The following is a 16189-nucleotide window of genomic DNA, read 5'->3' as shown; positions in this document are numbered from 1 at the left end:
TGACTGTGTTGGGCAAAGGGGGCATATGCAAGTCTTTGATACCCAGGTGGGTTGTGTTAGAGTGCTGAAAGAGCTGGCCAATGTCATTGCAAGGACACTGTCATTTTTTTAAAGGTCCTGGTGATCAAGGGTGATTCCTGGTGACTGGAAAGAGGCAAATGTGGCTGTTTGCAAGAAGGTCAAGAAGGAGGATCCAGGGACTGCAGGATGATCAGCCTAACCTCAAGCCCTGGGAAGATTAGGAAGCGTGTCCTGGAAACTGGCTGGAAGGATAAGGAGGTGATTGGGATCAGTCGACATGGGTTTATCAAGGACTAACCAACCAGATAGCTTTTGATGACGAGAAGTGACTGACTGTATGGATAAAGTGGGGACAGTGGATATTGTTGGCTTCAACTTTGTCTAGACTTTGGACACAGTTCCCCATACTGTATCTCGTAGCTCAATTGAAAAGACAGGTGATAGGTGGAAAACTGGCTGGGCTCAGAGGTTTGATCACAGGTTAAAAAAAAAAATCCAGTCTGTGACATATTAGAAGTGGGGCCTCTGTTTAGTATTTTTCTTGGTGACGTGGACATTGAGAATGCACCCTCAGTAGTTTTGTGGGTGATAGAAAACTGGAGAGGAGTATGTGACTGCTGTTTAGAGGGATCTCAACAGGCTGGAGAAGTGGGCTAATGGCAAAACTCACGAAGTTCAGCAAATGCAAATGCCACGGTCCTGTACTTGAGAAGGAATAGCTGTAACAGTATAGCCTGGGGATCAACTGGCTAAAAAGAAGCTTTGCAGAAAAGGGTCTGAAGGTCCTGGTGAACAACAAAGGGAGCATGAGTAGGCAGCAAACCCTTGCAGCAATGAAGACTGACCGCACACTGCTCTGTTAGCAAGAATGTAGTCAGCAGTTTGAGAGAAATTATTATTCCCTACTGTTTGTCACTTGTGAGACCACATCTGGAATATTGTATCTAGGTTTGGGCTCTCCAGCACGAGAAAGACATTGGTATAGTAGAGTTAGCCCTGTGGAGGGCCACCAAGATGATAAGGGGGCGAAAGCACGTCACCTAAGAGAACCAGTTGAGAGCGCTGCATTTGTTAAATCTTAGAAAGGGAAGGCTAAAAGGGGATCCTACTGCTGCCATCTCCCACCCCCTCCTTGAGTACGGAGGTGGCCTCTTCTCAGAAATGCACAGTGAAAGTATCAGAAGCAATGGACAAAAATTGCAACAAGGGAAATGTTGAATGGATAGCAAGGAAAAAATTTCCACAATGAGAACAGTCAAATGTTGGAAAAGGTTGTCCAGAGGGGTTTTGTAATCTGTGGAAATGCTCAAAACTCAACTGGGTATGATCCCGAGTTGCCTGTCCTAATGTTGAAGTATGTTTCTTATTTCTTTTTCTTCACTTAGTACATTGAAATATCTTTTATTTTTCATTTTTGCTGAACAGACTTCAATGAAAGAGTAGCAAAATTAGTGTAAATTGCTTCAAAAATTCATGGAATTATACTGATAACATTGTGAATGTATGGGAATGAACTGGGTCCTTCTCTACTTTTATTTCCTCAGAGGATTTAAAATTTCAGGTATAATATCTTAGAAGAAACTTCAAATGATAGGAGTTTTGAGAGCCTAGGAAATTAAAAATGGCAATTTTCAATTGTGCGAATTCAAGATGAGTGGTGTGGTCCAGGACAATGAGCTGGGTGCAATAAAAAGGGATGTTTCTGGCTGGCTCTCTTGCTTTTCTCCAGAGGGCAAAGTGTGATTGTTTGCCTTTGGCCAACCTCAACCCAGTCTTCAGGCAGGCTCTGAGCCTGCCAGAGTCCCAGCCTATAGCTATGGGTGGGAGGCAGTCTGGGTGCTCTGGCTTGGGCCCTTTCCTAGGAGAGTGCAGTTGACCACGACTATCAGAGCTGGTGGCTGCTGCTGCTACAAGGTCGTAGAGGAATGGAGGCTGTAGACAAGGGATTCCAAAGCCTGGTGTTGGTCCCTCCAAGTGCTTATGTTGAGAGAATCTACTGCCCCTTTCCTTGCTTTCTATTGTACTCTGATATAATGTATGGGTAAAACTCATGCTGTAGTAAAGAATTTTTTTTTCTCCTTGTTTTCTAAACACAGGGAAGACTGCATTCAGATTATTTGGTGTTGTCTGATCTCGAGATGAGATGAGTATAGCTGAAGTATCAGGAGAAACTTTGGTGGGCAAAGGAATGGAACTGTTACTGCAAATCTGAGATTGATGAATTTGACAACTATGGTCTGAAAGTCAGAAAATTAAGCAGATGCTGAGATCTTTCCCTTCTGCAGTAGTGTTTAAACAGTAAAATGTGAGTGAATGGTAGTTGAGAACAAATAAATGTCCAGATTACCATGGATGTCTTTCCCAGAACACCAAATAAAAAACATAAATAGAAAAATAAGCACTCCCTTGATGCTTTTGCTATTTGTCTGGTCTCTTAAACTCTCTCTTGAAGAAATTGTCGTTTAAGAATCAGCAGTTAGCTGGAGGTTTTAAGGAGAAAAAATTCTAGGTTTTTGTCATTCTACTTGATAGGACATGTTACAGGACAGCACTGGTCCTTATAGCTTACTGTATAATGGCATTGTACATGGGTCATATACTAGTCCAACTGACACGAGACTGAAATTTGCTGTACTTAAAAGGTGAGATAATGCTGAAGCATTTATAGTTCCTGAGGGAAAGCTTTTCCTCTACAATAATACTGAGTTCTGCATGTCCTGGTCTTTCTGTCCCTTCTCATAACCTCTAAGGACACTGCTAAAGGTTATAAGGCGGAGAGTACTTTTCTGATAGCTTTTTGCCTTTCCCCTTTTTTAAATCTTTTTTATTTATTGTTAGTTCAAATTTGGGTTATTCAGACATTGTTTGCAAGACATGATCTGGGCTTTTCAAGTCCCAGATAGTGAGGTGATGACTTTTACAGCTCTCTTCTCACTAGACAAACTTCTCAACACGTTTCAGTAAACTAAGTTTAGTGCTCCTGGATAAGGGCAAGGTAGAGGATGACTAGTTTCTTGAATTTCGGCAAACGTGGTAGCTGCAGCTTTGCTGGACAGCCTGGTATTATGTTCTACCTGTGTGTCTGAGAAGTGGTGGTATGCCTTCTAAGACACAGGGAGAATGATGAGAAATGGACTTTCATACTGAAGACTTGGGATGGCTGGAGTCTTAACAAGGTCTGAGTGATATCTGCATTCTTACAGCTGAGATACGGATGGTGATCAAAGACTTCCTGAGGGACATGTAACCCAAAACTAGTTGCATAAATTAATCCAATATCTCTCTATTCATATTTGAAACTACAATAAGCATTTTGTGAAACACACCATTTTTTTTGGTAAAGTATAGTACATAGTATATATAGTATCAGAAGTATATCTTGTCACATTCAGAAAGCTACATAAGGCTTTTGAATGAAGTGTTGCTTTTTAAGGAGGAAGGGGAGAATACTGACTTCAGGTTCTGAGAATGAATGTTCTCATTCATTATAGCTTAGAACACAGGACACTTGATTCTACAATGAATCAGGCAGGTAAAAGATAAATTGAAAAGTAAAATGAAGTACCACGTGACTTGTGTTAAATCTGAATGCTTTGTGTTTGTTTTGCTTAGTTTGTATTTAAAATTCAGGCAATGGCTACCTCCACTGAAGTGTTAGTGAAATAAAATTATTTCTAATCTTTCATGTGTTTGCTTTTATTTACAGATGACATGGCAGAACTTCTTCTTGGGGAGTCCAAACTAGAACAATGTTTGAAGGAAAATGCTCTTAAACAGAGTAGTAGTCCACTGGGCCCCCGGCCAAAGCTGACCGAGGTCAGGAAACATCTCACGGCAGCACTTGATAGGGGAAACCTAAAGGTATGTAAGTCAGTCTGAGCAAGAATTAGAAAAGCTGAAATTGACTGGAGTACTGTGCTGATCATGGAGAAAAATGTGGAAAGTGCTTGTGTGGTGTTTTATTATCATTGCTGTTCCCAGAACATCATCGGTGCTATGCTATTTCATGGCTCTTTGTTTCTTCGTGGATTTTTGTTCAGATAAATTTCTCAAATCTTCTTTCATTAGAAAAATAAGAAAACTGTCATTGACTTCTGGGATGCTTATGTGAAGTATTTACAACCTGTTTTGTGGAAGTTCTTCTTGGAGTATATAACTATATTGTTCTTTGTAGTGCATTAAATAGAAATGTTAGAAAAATGCAAAATATTTCACAATTTCTGTAATAGTCTCTTAAGTATTCAGGAAAGGTTCCTTAAGTTATGTTTGCAGGGGTGGAAAGCGAGGTTAATACTTGAGAGCGATTTTCTGTCATAACCTTTTGATGTTCTTAACTATTCTGGCCCTCTTTGCTTAACTATTATTGTAGCTACTACATCAGCTTATCTTTTCTGTACTCAATGTCCATCTTTTGAGAGATCAAAAGGCCCTTGTTTTACAGTCATCTGTAACATTTTGTTTCCTGTGATTTGTGGGAGTATTAATTTCTCTTCCTTCTCTTTCTTCATTCTTCCATGAATCCTTTTTTCAAGACATTTGTTCTGCCCCGATACTTTGAAATTACGCAAATTAAACACATAGGCTGTGGAACATATATCATTAATTTTTGATGCTATGTTATTTTCAACTGTGCTTGTGGTGTTAGAAAAAAATCATTGGAGGGGTTGTAATGATAGGCTGCCTTTAAATAGTTTTGTCACCTGGCAAAGCTGGATCCTGACAGAGGTATTTCTGGTGCATGTGTAAATAAATACGTGAATATACAAAATGACTGGAATGCTTTTCAGTAGCTTGGTGGAGTGAGATTTTGTGGATTCAACCCCTACTGCAAGCTTCCCAAATATTACATGAAGACAGAGTTTTGTTGGTTTGTTGCTCTGTTACAAGAAATATCCTGAGGGTTTCTACAGTGCATATATACAGAAAACGGACCGAATAATTATCAGAAAGAATTAGGTGTGTTTTCTCAGGAGAAGAACCATTCTTATATCTCTTCCTTCTAGCCAGAATTCTTACAAGAAGCTAACCTAATTATGGCCAAGTTAAACTATGTGGAAGGTGATTACAAAGAAGCTCTGAACACATATGCCAGAGTTGGAGTTGATGACTTGCAGCTAGCTGCAGTGCCACCGTATAGGCTACGGATGATTGCTGAAGCATATTCTACTAAAGGTAAGATTGCTCTTTCCAGTATAATAATGTGGAAATAGTTTTTAAAATGTTAATTCACATCTTGTCCGAAGTTAAAGAAATTTTTGGCGTGCATATCATCAACACAGTGGTGGAGTACCACATTTGTAAATAAGTAAGAGGATGGCTTGGCTCCTTTAAATTATTCAGAGTTTGTGCTAAGTTGACAAGACTTTTACCTTAATTAATATTCTAACTGTGCTGTCACCCAATCAAATTTTTTTGATGTGTGTATTTAAAAGTCCTTCAATATGTAAATGTCACAATAACTGTGGCTAGATACTGAAAGTATTATCACTATTGCTGAAAGTTAAGAGTTGCAAAAGTAGTGCAGTTTTGCAGCTGCTGTGTACAGAATTGGAGACCCTTGATTCACCGTGATGCCTTTTACTGAATGTTAAAATGCTCAACCTAAGCTAAATTGCTTAACTAAATTGCTACTTATTTGAGAAAAATAGTAATAACATGATAAAATGACTTAAAACAGTGCATTTCTTGCACAGTTTTATTTTTGAATTTTTCTTACCTGAATATCTTTTTTTAAAAAAATCAGAAAGTGAAGTTAATTTAAAAAAAAAAATTTTTTTTACTAGTCTCGTATAGTGAAAATTGTAATGCTGGCCTTGTGTCTTAAGGTGGCAGTGCCCCTTCAGTTTAGAAAACTCATTAATAGGCTGTAAGCTGGGTCAGTGTGTTGAGGAAAGTGGCAGTTTGTATGCGGTAGGTTTATTAGAATTTACTGTGTCTAAATGTTTGCTTTGGTCTGCTGTGTTTAAGCTTGGGTTTAGTGTGCATATGTACTTTTGTTATGGCGAGAGGAGTGTCAAAGTCAGCAAACACAATTTAGGAGAGACTTCAATAGCATTCACTGACAACTGGTCAAGGATTGTTTCTAACATTAGTCTTGGAAGAGAGTGACTGTTTTCCACCAACACAGTCCTTTAGTAAACGTTAGACAAGCATGAGTCATTCTCTGTAGAGATGTCAAGGAAATAAGAGAACTAACTGGTAGCAGAGACAAAAGGTTGCTTCCTAAATCTGGGCAATATTTAGATTAAAGTGGGAAGGGAGTACATGGGGAGTTCATATATATGACGTAAATCTGCCCAGTTCTCTCATACAGCATCTGTGTGGGCTTTTTGGCAACGTCTGGTATGGGTAGACTTCCACTCAGCTTTGTGTTTTTTGGTTGTGGTTTTTGTTTTGTTTTTTAAATCTATGAGGATGTCTGTTGAATTTGTCATGTTCTTTCCATGAAAATGCAATCTTGGACTTGATCAACTTTAAGTACCTAAATTTGCTTATATCTCTAAGGAATCCCAGTAATTTAATTGAATTTTTCCCAGAGCTCAACTCTTCTGGCTCTGTTTTATTTGATCTCATATGGATATATAACAGTTGAAACGTAAAGGCATCGATTTTGCAGAAAGGATTAGTATTATTAATTTTACTTAATGAAAAAATAATTTATTCAAAAATAGTAAAATATGTATCTTTTCTACCCTGGAATGTTTTGTAGGTTGTAATTTAATTGAATTTTTCCCAGAGCTCAACTCTTCTGGCTCTGTTTTATTTGATCTCATATGGATATATAACAGTTGAAACGTAAAGGCATCGATTTTGCAGAAAGGATTAGTATTATTAATTTTACTTAATGAAAAAATAATTTATTCAAAAATAGTAAAATATGTATCTTTTCTACCCTGGAATGTTTTGTAGGTTCAGCTTATTTAAAAAAAAAAAAAAAAAAAAGGGAGGGAGAGAAAAAACCCAGTGTCTTCGGAGGCTTTTTGGCAACGTCTGGTATGGGTAGACTTCCACTCAGCTTTGTGTTTTTTGGTTGTGGTTTTTGTTTTGTTTTTTAAATCTATGAGGATGTCTGTTGAATTTGTCATGTTCTTTCCATGAAAATGCAATCTTGGACTTGATCAACTTTAAGTACCTAAATTTGCTTATATCTCTAAGGAATCCCAGTAATTTAATTGAATTTTTCCCAGAGCTCAACTCTTCTGGCTCTGTTTTATTTGATCTCATATGGATATATAACAGTTGAAACGTAAAGGCATCGATTTTGCAGAAAGGATTAGTATTATTAATTTTACTTAATGAAAAAATAATTTATTCAAAAATAGTAAAATATGTATCTTTTCTACCCTGGAATGTTTTGTAGGTTCAGCTTATTTAAAAAAAAAAAAAAAAAAAAAGGAGAGAGAGAAGAAAACCAGCATGTCTTCTGCCAGACATGGTGGGGTTTTTTTGCTTCTGATTTCAAGTTTTATACTTAAACATTGAAATCTGTCATATCAAGCCTGATCTAATCTTGATCAGACTTCATTAGTTTGGTCACTTCTACTGGGTGGCTGGCTACCAGTTTACCTGAGCAAACTGAGCAAACTCTCGGGTTTTTCTTGTTGTTCTGTTCATGTTCAGAATCATCTTTTTCTGCTACTATGTTTCCAGCTTGAATGGAAGATTAATTAAATTTAATATCCCTTCTTCCCATGGTAGCAGGTTGCGAGAATATCATCTTCTGTGTGTTCTAGAATGAGGTAGAAGTCACAGAGCAGTCTTAAATTTAGTATTCAAGGTCTAGATAAGTTTAGAGTAATTGACAACTAAATAGCATATGTTTCTTCCCAACAGTGTACAGTTAATTCTCCTCCTCTTCCCCACTCCCCCTGGAATTTCTTCTTTCTCCTTGTAAGAGTGGACTATAAAACTGCTCAGTCTGAATTCAGAGTCTCTTCAGAGGTGATTGAGGCTTGTATGTATTACCCAACTAAATACAAGTTATTCTTACAGGGATTTTGTGCTTCACTAGGATTTGTATTTCTGCTTGCAAGTTCAAGGGTAACCTGATTATATAAAGATAAAACTCTTCTGAATATTTAGATATTATTTCTTTGGCAGTCATGAACATAGCGCCATGTTATTAAGCAATGAGGGACTGTCTGTGCTGCCTGTTGGCAAGCATCAGCCCGGCTGCACTGTTCAGTGTGGCAACCTGCACAAAGGCAGTTAAAGGTACCTGTTTTAGTTGCCCCATTTCAAGCCAGTTTGGGGAAAATCCAGTTCCAGTGGATTTGCAGTCTCATATCCTATTGTGCAGTGGTCTGAAACTGGTGTACTTACCTCTGACAGAGGCATAGGGCAGATGACTAATGGTAGTTTTTAATTGCCTTAAATTTTTTTTCTTTATTTAAGGTAGGACCAGCTCCAAGTGCTTACCTTCTCACTCTGAGGTTTCATTCTGTAACCTCAGAGGTGATAGATTGAGTGGGATGCATGAGGCAAAGCCTCAGAAACTTGATTAGCATAGGTCAGGACTCAGCACTGTTTAGATATCCCTCATGCAAAAGTTGTGAGGAGATAACTACCACACAGTACACTGAATGTAGTGTAATTCTGATACTTTCCTGCCTTTCTTCACCATTTCCTCAAATTCACAAGTTAAAAATGGAAGTGTAGTGGAGGATGGTCGTCTTCTGTGTGGTTAACTTTGCGGACAGGCATACTTTTTTGACCTTACACTGATTTTTTTTTTTTCTTTTTTAATGTGTGTGCCCATAGAATCCAGTTCTGGATTAAATCTAATGTTTTCTTTACTTTAAGGAAAGAGCTGATTTTGATGCTGTGCTTCTGAGTAATGACTCTCTATGTTTATGTAGAAGGTGTGTGGGATAGTTGCGGTATTAATAAAATCATAGTTTTGATATTAAATACAGAATTTTCTTAGATTCAAAGACTTACTTGAAGAAATTGAGTAGGGTAATTTTTAAATGTCATAAAACAGAGAAATGAGAAGATGGAGCTTTTCAATCAATGGGCTACTTTGCATTTGCAGAAACATGAGAATACTTACTTGGAACTGTTGTTTAGATTTACCCTGCATCTGCTTGTAATTACATTTGACACAAAAGCAGAGGAAAAGCATCTGATAAAACTGTTTTCTGTAGCAAAATGTCTATGGTTGGAGGTGCCAGCTTATTTCAAAAGGGTGTGGTGAGGGAAAGAAAAACGGGCATTAAAGGAGGACATTGTTGAGGAGATGGGCAGGTTTGCATGACTCCGTTGTGGCAAAGTCTTGGCCTGAAAGCAGGTGTATGAATGTTGCTGGAGCCGGCTCCCTGAAGCTGTTGCCTTTCCTTCTTTTGTAGTAGCATTTAAGATAGTAGGTCACAGGAGCGGGTCATACCTTTAATATGAAGTTTTAAGAAGCAGTACAGAAAAAAGCAGATTTTTTTTTTCCTTCTGCCACAGATGTAGCTTAGCATCGGTATCTGTTACTAGAGGTGTCTTATGCAGCAAGAGCAAAGCTAAGAAATGAGGCTGGGCAGGGGAGGAGGAGTGAAGGACAGTCTTGAGGTTGTGGTGGCAAGTCTTCGTTCAAAGTAAAATGTAGAGGGGTTTTGCACATTTCTGGCTGTATTACATATTTGATATTTAAGTATCTGCTTAGGAACGACTACCTTCCGATAAGGCGAGCAGGTTCCCTTGTTATGAGGTTAATTTTGTCTTTTTAGTATCCATTTGTTTACTTTCTTTACTAGATCAGTTTAATTGGCAATGCTCAATTCTGAGACTGAGGAAAATCTTAACTTACGAAGAATTGAAATAAGACAAGTTATGAATCCATAAAGAAGTAATTAAAGACTGTATATGTATGACTTTTTCAGGTTAGGCTTGTGTAGCTAGCTCCAACATTCCTACTCCCTTCTCTTACAAAACCAACCAGAAAACATTCTGTATACGCTCTTACCATATAGAAGCATATATTTAGAATCCATTTTAATAATGGCTGAAGCTAATATTCTCCTAGGGATATGGCCTCTGGGAACAGGACAATTAAGTTTCTGCAAGTTTTCAGCAGTATATGAATGAGGTAATATACTGGAAAGCACACGTAGGCATTATTCAAATACTGTGCATGGCAATATCTCCTATGTTTCTAAGCAATTTTTGTTTGCTTATGGAAGCAGAGATGAGATGCATGCACAGTGGGATATCGAGGTGTTAATTTGGGGAGGTGCAACTTGTCAGTAACTCAAATAACAAGTATATATTTAACTGGGAAATAAGCTTATTGAAATCTTAGGTAACATGATTCTGATACTGCTGCATAAGTCAAAAGACATGACTGAAAAATGAATTTGTAATACTTGGCGTTACAAATTAGTGGATCTTTCTACAAATGCTTACAGATGGGCATAGCAATTTACAGGTCTGACATTTCTTTAGGTCTACAAATTTGTAAACTTGATTTTAGTAAATAAATTGTGTTTGTATTTACTATAGTGTAATAGATTAGTAGACTACTGCAGGTATCTGTCAAGATGGCTGTGTTGTATTACAGTAACAAATTCTTGTTAAGTATGTGAGGGATGTCGTATGTAAGTTAGACTGTGACATTACAGGATTGTAGCCTTATTGCTGCAGACCGTTTTACGTCTCATATTGCCTGCTCAAATAACTGTGTTTATATTTAGATGATGTATGTTGAGTAAGGTGAGACTGTCTTTACTGCTGCTGACCCATATTCAAATTTAATGTTGCATTTACCAAGTTAAATGATTGGCTATTAATTAGTTCTATTTACAGAAACATGGAAATACTCATTAGGTTCAGTGGAAGTGTCAGGTGCATGTGAATTGCTACTTTGCACTTCGCAAAAGATGCTGCACTTAACTTTAGTCATATACAATTGTAATGAGATCTTGTGCACTGCTAGCCTGTGTCAGCAGACACCAAGCAGCTCTTCATGGAAGAATGCTAAATGAAAACTGTTTCAGTAATTATGCCAGGGATCTCTAGCCTCATTAGGCAATGGGTCAAGAATTCAACTTCCTTAAGTTCCCTCCTCCTATATGGCTGTGCAAATGTTGCAGACTGTCAGCAAGCCGTTTGCAGACCATGTCTAGGAAGCCTGTGCCATAGGTACTTCAAACTTTGTCTGTTAAAGCTTGGCTTTCCCCTGTCTATTTTTATTACTTCTGCCCTGCTGGAGCAGGGACTAGGGGGGAACCCAGGGGTTTGTCCTGCTTTCCTCAGTGCTGCTTTTAGCTCCAGTATTTGAAATTAAAATAATGAAATGAAGTTAATTTGCTTCGTATTAAAATAGGCATCTTTACGACTTGCGTGTTTTGGTGGTGTGTTTTTCTTGTTCTTAGTTTCTTCAGAATCTTGCCTTTTGGCAGGGTGAGGAGTGGGAGAAAATGTTGGGCCAAAATTAAAATCAGTGATTCTGGCCTTTTTTCTCATGTCATGGGAAGAACCAGTGTCACAGTGGTGCCTGGTCTTTTTTCCTCAGAGGTGCTTGTAGGAGCAAACCTGACAATAAACAGAAAAACAATTCAGTATAAATTCTGTAGTTGAACCATCTCCTTTCTCCTGAGCGAACAGCTTCCTCAACGACCACTTTATATACTGATGTGCAGCTCTTCTGCTTTGGGGAGGGTTTATCAGAGATTCACTCGCTCCAAGATCTACAACAATTATCAGTCCCTTTTCCCAGCTTTTATCTCTAGTTTGAACTTTTTCAGCCTCTCCAGAAGTTGCTTGTCTGTCAAAGGGCTGTACTGGAAATCAGGAATTGGCTGGCACATGGTTTGTAAGAAACAAATGCATCTGAAAATACTGATCTCTTCTGTTTAAAAATATTATAAAAGTCTATTTTGTGCTTTTAAGAAAATGCAAAGATTTGAGTGTCGTTACATTTAGAGGAAAAGTGCAACCAATCATCTCACAACAGTTATCTCAGATGGTATTACAAGAAATCCCCAAATATTGTTACGGTTTTATTGACTGCTTGGATTAATAAGTAGGTGTTCACTTCAGAAAAGAGATGAGTGTTCCTGTTTGTTTTGTTTTTTGCTTTTTTTTCTTTTTAACTTTAAGAAACTTCAAGACACTTAGAAGCACTAGCATAACTATGGTATTAGTAAAGCTGTACTAATGAAATGACATTGCAGTATGAGCATACATGATAAAATGCTGTCTTCAGCTCTGGGAAGTTGTGCTTATGTTGCTCTGGGTTTCATCTAGAATGGATTTAGTTCTCTGTAAGTAGTCTGTGTTTAAAAGAGTGGCTAGCCAGAGCAGCTTCCCTTAAATTCAACTATGTTGAGAGAAGGGGGTATTCACTTTCTTTCTGATGCATTTTCTGGAAAGCTAATTGGGTATGAAACTAGCATCTTGACAGTTGTTGGAGACTTTTTTCTCTGTGTCTTGGCATGGGGGGGACGAGCAATACAAGGTACTTGAAAAATCAGAGAAATGAATTGTTTGTGTTTCCTTAGATCGTCTAAAGAAATAGGCAGTTCCTACTAAGACAGGGTATCTGCAGTAACTGTGAAAGTAAGAGGTAATTTATTATAAATATATTTCCCTACTCTCTATTCTTACTTTTCCTCCTTTCCTTTATAATAATTACTTTACAAATACCAGTAGGGAATTGAAGAGGAAAAAAATTCATGCTTTGCTTTCTAAAAAAAACCTCTGCAAGCAAGTCACAATCTTTAACTGAGGACTTCTAGAAGTAAGTCCTTCCCTTCAGTGAGATTAGCAGTGTTCGTTCTAAGTTCAGAAATAAACTGTGGGAGTTCCTTGATAGCAGTAACTCTAGATTGTTTCAGTTCCTCTTTTAAAATGACTAGTAAATATTTGCCATAGTCTATATAATTGTTTGTTCTAAATATATAAGCTAAATATGAAGTTTCTTTAAAAGGAGATGAGAGGGTTTTTTTGTGTTTATAGCATTTGGAACACTTAACCAGTGTTGCTTTGCTTATCTTATAGGGAAGCGTAAGTGCTGTATACTAAAACATACTTGGATTTTATGTGTCCGTTTAAGGGAAACAGGAAGCAAACCCAGAAATCTTTGTCTATGGACACAACTCTTCCTCTCTCACAAAAGCATTTTTATTTACTTAAGTGTAAAGTAGTCTTTCACTGTTTTTCCTCTGTCCTTTTGGCTTGTCTACTGAAAACAGTAGATAAGCCATGAGATCCATTATTATTTGTGGTCTCTAAAATTTAGTAGCACTTATACAGACAAGGTGCTGTCTGGCATCTTGGAAAATCCTCAGATATACAATGCAGTAAATGTGATAGGCTTTTCTCAGCCTTGTGGGATTTTTTTTTTAATGGTCTCAGTAGTGGTCTGGGTAGTAGGAGTACTTGGTAAAGATCTGAACTGTGCTGTGGATTCCTTTTTGACCTTAGAGTAATTTTTGTTTTACTCTGTATGATGAAATGGGAGTGTTAGTTAATCAGTTTTCCTACAAAAGTTATAAGTCTGCTTTTTTTGGTTTAAGTGGTTTCTAAATGAAAAGTAATTACTGTCAGTGTCCTTAACATAAAAACAGTTGGTTCTGTAAGAATAAGCAAATCTATTGCACGGGGACTTCTTAAAAATTGTTAGTTTGTTACTCGTTCTTACTGAGGAGTCCTCTTTTTTGGGTAGTGGTTAGTGTGTGCATATGTGGTGGTAGGGCTGGTCTGCTCTTGTATTGTAAAAATGAAATAGTTTTCTTGGCATAACCTTGACCACTGCTTTGAGACCATAGACACAAGAATGCCACTTGGAATACGTGACAAAACTATCTACTGTTTGCTTTCTGAATCTTTTACAAAATACGGACAATTTATGAAGTTTTTGAAGATTTAAAGAAAACCTTTGCAATTTATCATGTAACTTAAATATCAGGCATACTCTTTTCTTGTCCAAATACTGTTTGTTGCTGTTCTAGTCTTTAGACAAGCAATTTTAGAGTTACTTTGCAAAACATGTAAGCTTAACTAGTATGGACTCGTATTCATTTCACTGCTTCTCAATTTCTTTTCCCTCAGGAGTCATCTTGCTTGATATCAGGACTAGATATGTATCAGATAAGTGTCTTCCCAAAATAAAACTGACCCAGTTTGTTGGAAGCTTTTACTTGAAGGTGATTTTGACTGGAAGGGCTTAAACTTAAAAGCCATGAGTATCAAAGTCAACTTGTGATACCAATTGATGTGATATTCTTGAATGCAGAATAAAACAAAATAACCAATAAAATTAAATAAACCAATAGCTATGACCTTTACAACAAATGCAGTAGTATTTTGTAGCAGTAACATGTACCTCTCTTCCGAATATCTCAAAAAAGTTTATAAACAGTTAAAGAAATTCCTGCCCTTCTGAGGGAGAATAGCAGAGATTCCTGCCTGGCAGGTGTGGGAACAAGCACAAAGGGGAGAACTGACCTGTCTGAATATATACAATAGTCTTCAGCAGATAATTTAGGGTGATATGTATTTCTTTGAAATTCATGTTTCTCAATTCAAGTTACCACTTGCTTGTTCTTTTTTCAAGGGCCTAATATAATAATCTCTTATTTTAATTCACTTTTTATCATCTCTCAGTATTCTCACAAAGAAGTGGGCAGTATATTAGGTGGTTGTTATTTCTGTGTTGCTATTTATACCTATTTAGAATTAAAAAATACTTTTAGGTACTTTAATATATTATTTCTTAAATTTCATCTGTATTTAAGAAAAAAATAAACAGGTAACCTGTTACAGAAATAATAATTTATTCTGGGTTTTTCTTCTAGTTGATATGTTTTCATTTTCAATACAGTATTGAATTGTAATTATTCCTTGTGTCATCAAATCAAATGAAGTGTCCAAACCATCCTGTTAAGTTGTCATTTCAGGATAGTTCTCCAAATGAACTTCCTGCTTCGTGCATTATATGCTTAAAATAGACATACTTTTCCTGGGTTGTAATAAATAAACCAGGAAAAATACGGTGAATACTAGCTGTATAAAAAAGTTACCCTGAGAAATAGTATTATATACTTCATCAAAGGACGGTTGGAATTGTGTACTTCCCTTCTGCATTAATTAAAGTTTCTGGCAGAGCACTGAGGCACTTTCATATCTTAAAGAAAATTCTCGGCTAAAATGAGGGAATGTTCTTACAGTGAGTTTTTCAGATTAAAAAGATTATAGTTGTGGCCATAGAGTATAAAAATAGAAATAATAAATCCAAGTCAAATCTACAAATAGCCAGTTGAGTAATATGTTTCATGTAGTGGAGGATTACTGTGGGGCACTGGCAGTTCATGTCATGGGAGAGAAGGAGTGGGGAGGAGTGATCAGCTTACCAACTATCTGATGCTTTCAGTCATTTGACATTTTTATTGCAGCTCATTTATTGTATTTTATGGTCACCTCTAAGTCTGACTTTGAAGGTGTTTGTGTAGGACACTGTAAACTTTCTATTCAGCATCAACCTTACATTTAGATCTTCTTATCAGAGGGTCAGTTCAAGCCTACTGCAGTAGCAGGATAACTGGCCTTTTTCTATAGTTTAATCTTGCTGCTTTTGGGTCTATGACTTACAATTAGCAAAAAAACCTCTCGGATATTTGCTATTTGACTGAAAAATTGCAAGAAAGCAGATTAGCATAGTCTACTCTAGACTATTTTCAAATATAGTTTATTTTTAGAGATATGTTAGGTGAAAACCATAACGTGTTAGAAAAGTCCAGTGTCTGTTGTACTCAGGTTTGGCAGGTTTTTAAGAGACGGACTACTTATGTGTTTGCTGCTCTTGCGGAATGTATAGGTTTTTGAAAAGTATATTGAATTTTATTTTGTCTTTAGCAGAGCAGTTAGTACTGGAGTCAGGATTTTGTCTTAACTGGATATATAGCTAGTAAATAGAGCGGTGGGATATATGTTGTTTGTACTGGTAAAAGCGTGGATTGGTGGGTAAAGGTGGCCAACAAACTCTGATTCAGACTTAAGGCATCCTCTCAAGCCTGAAATATGGCTTGATGTTTTTTTATACAGATGAGTTATACTTCTACAGGGAGATACTGAAACTTAATAGATGTTTTAAAAGAATCTGGAGGTCACAAATATTGCATAGTTTGAGTTTATCTATAAATAAACTCCAGATTCCATGTCTGTGTCTTCCCAAGTTGTTTTA

General features: G+C 37.1%; 1 protein-coding gene across 3 annotated transcripts in view; it reads left to right on the top strand.

Annotated features, from left to right (window-relative positions):
• The first annotated feature begins 3733 nt into the window (after positions 1–3733).
• TTC7B (tetratricopeptide repeat domain 7B) overlaps positions 3734–16189 on the top strand; it is a 130627-nt gene continuing 118171 nt past the window's right edge. For 2 of the 3 annotated variants that reach the window (XM_009280775.2, XM_019472515.1), the window contains exons 1-2: positions 3741–3882; positions 5025–5193. In XM_009280775.2, the coding sequence (XP_009279050.2) occupies positions 5055–5193 (139 nt within the window). In that variant the 5' untranslated portion in view covers positions 3741–3882; positions 5025–5054. Of the gene's footprint in view, positions 3883–5024; positions 5194–16189 lie in introns of all 3 variants that reach the window. The other variant, XM_009280774.2, reaches the window with a different exon arrangement.

This window comes from Aptenodytes forsteri, unplaced genomic scaffold (genome assembly GCF_000699145.1).
Source record: "Aptenodytes forsteri isolate BGI_AS27 unplaced genomic scaffold, ASM69914v1 Scaffold193, whole genome shotgun sequence".
Classification (NCBI taxonomy): Eukaryota; Metazoa; Chordata; class Aves; order Sphenisciformes; family Spheniscidae; genus Aptenodytes; species Aptenodytes forsteri.
The sequence above is the reverse complement of the archived record's forward strand: the minus strand, read 5'-3'. Positions and strand labels throughout refer to the sequence as shown.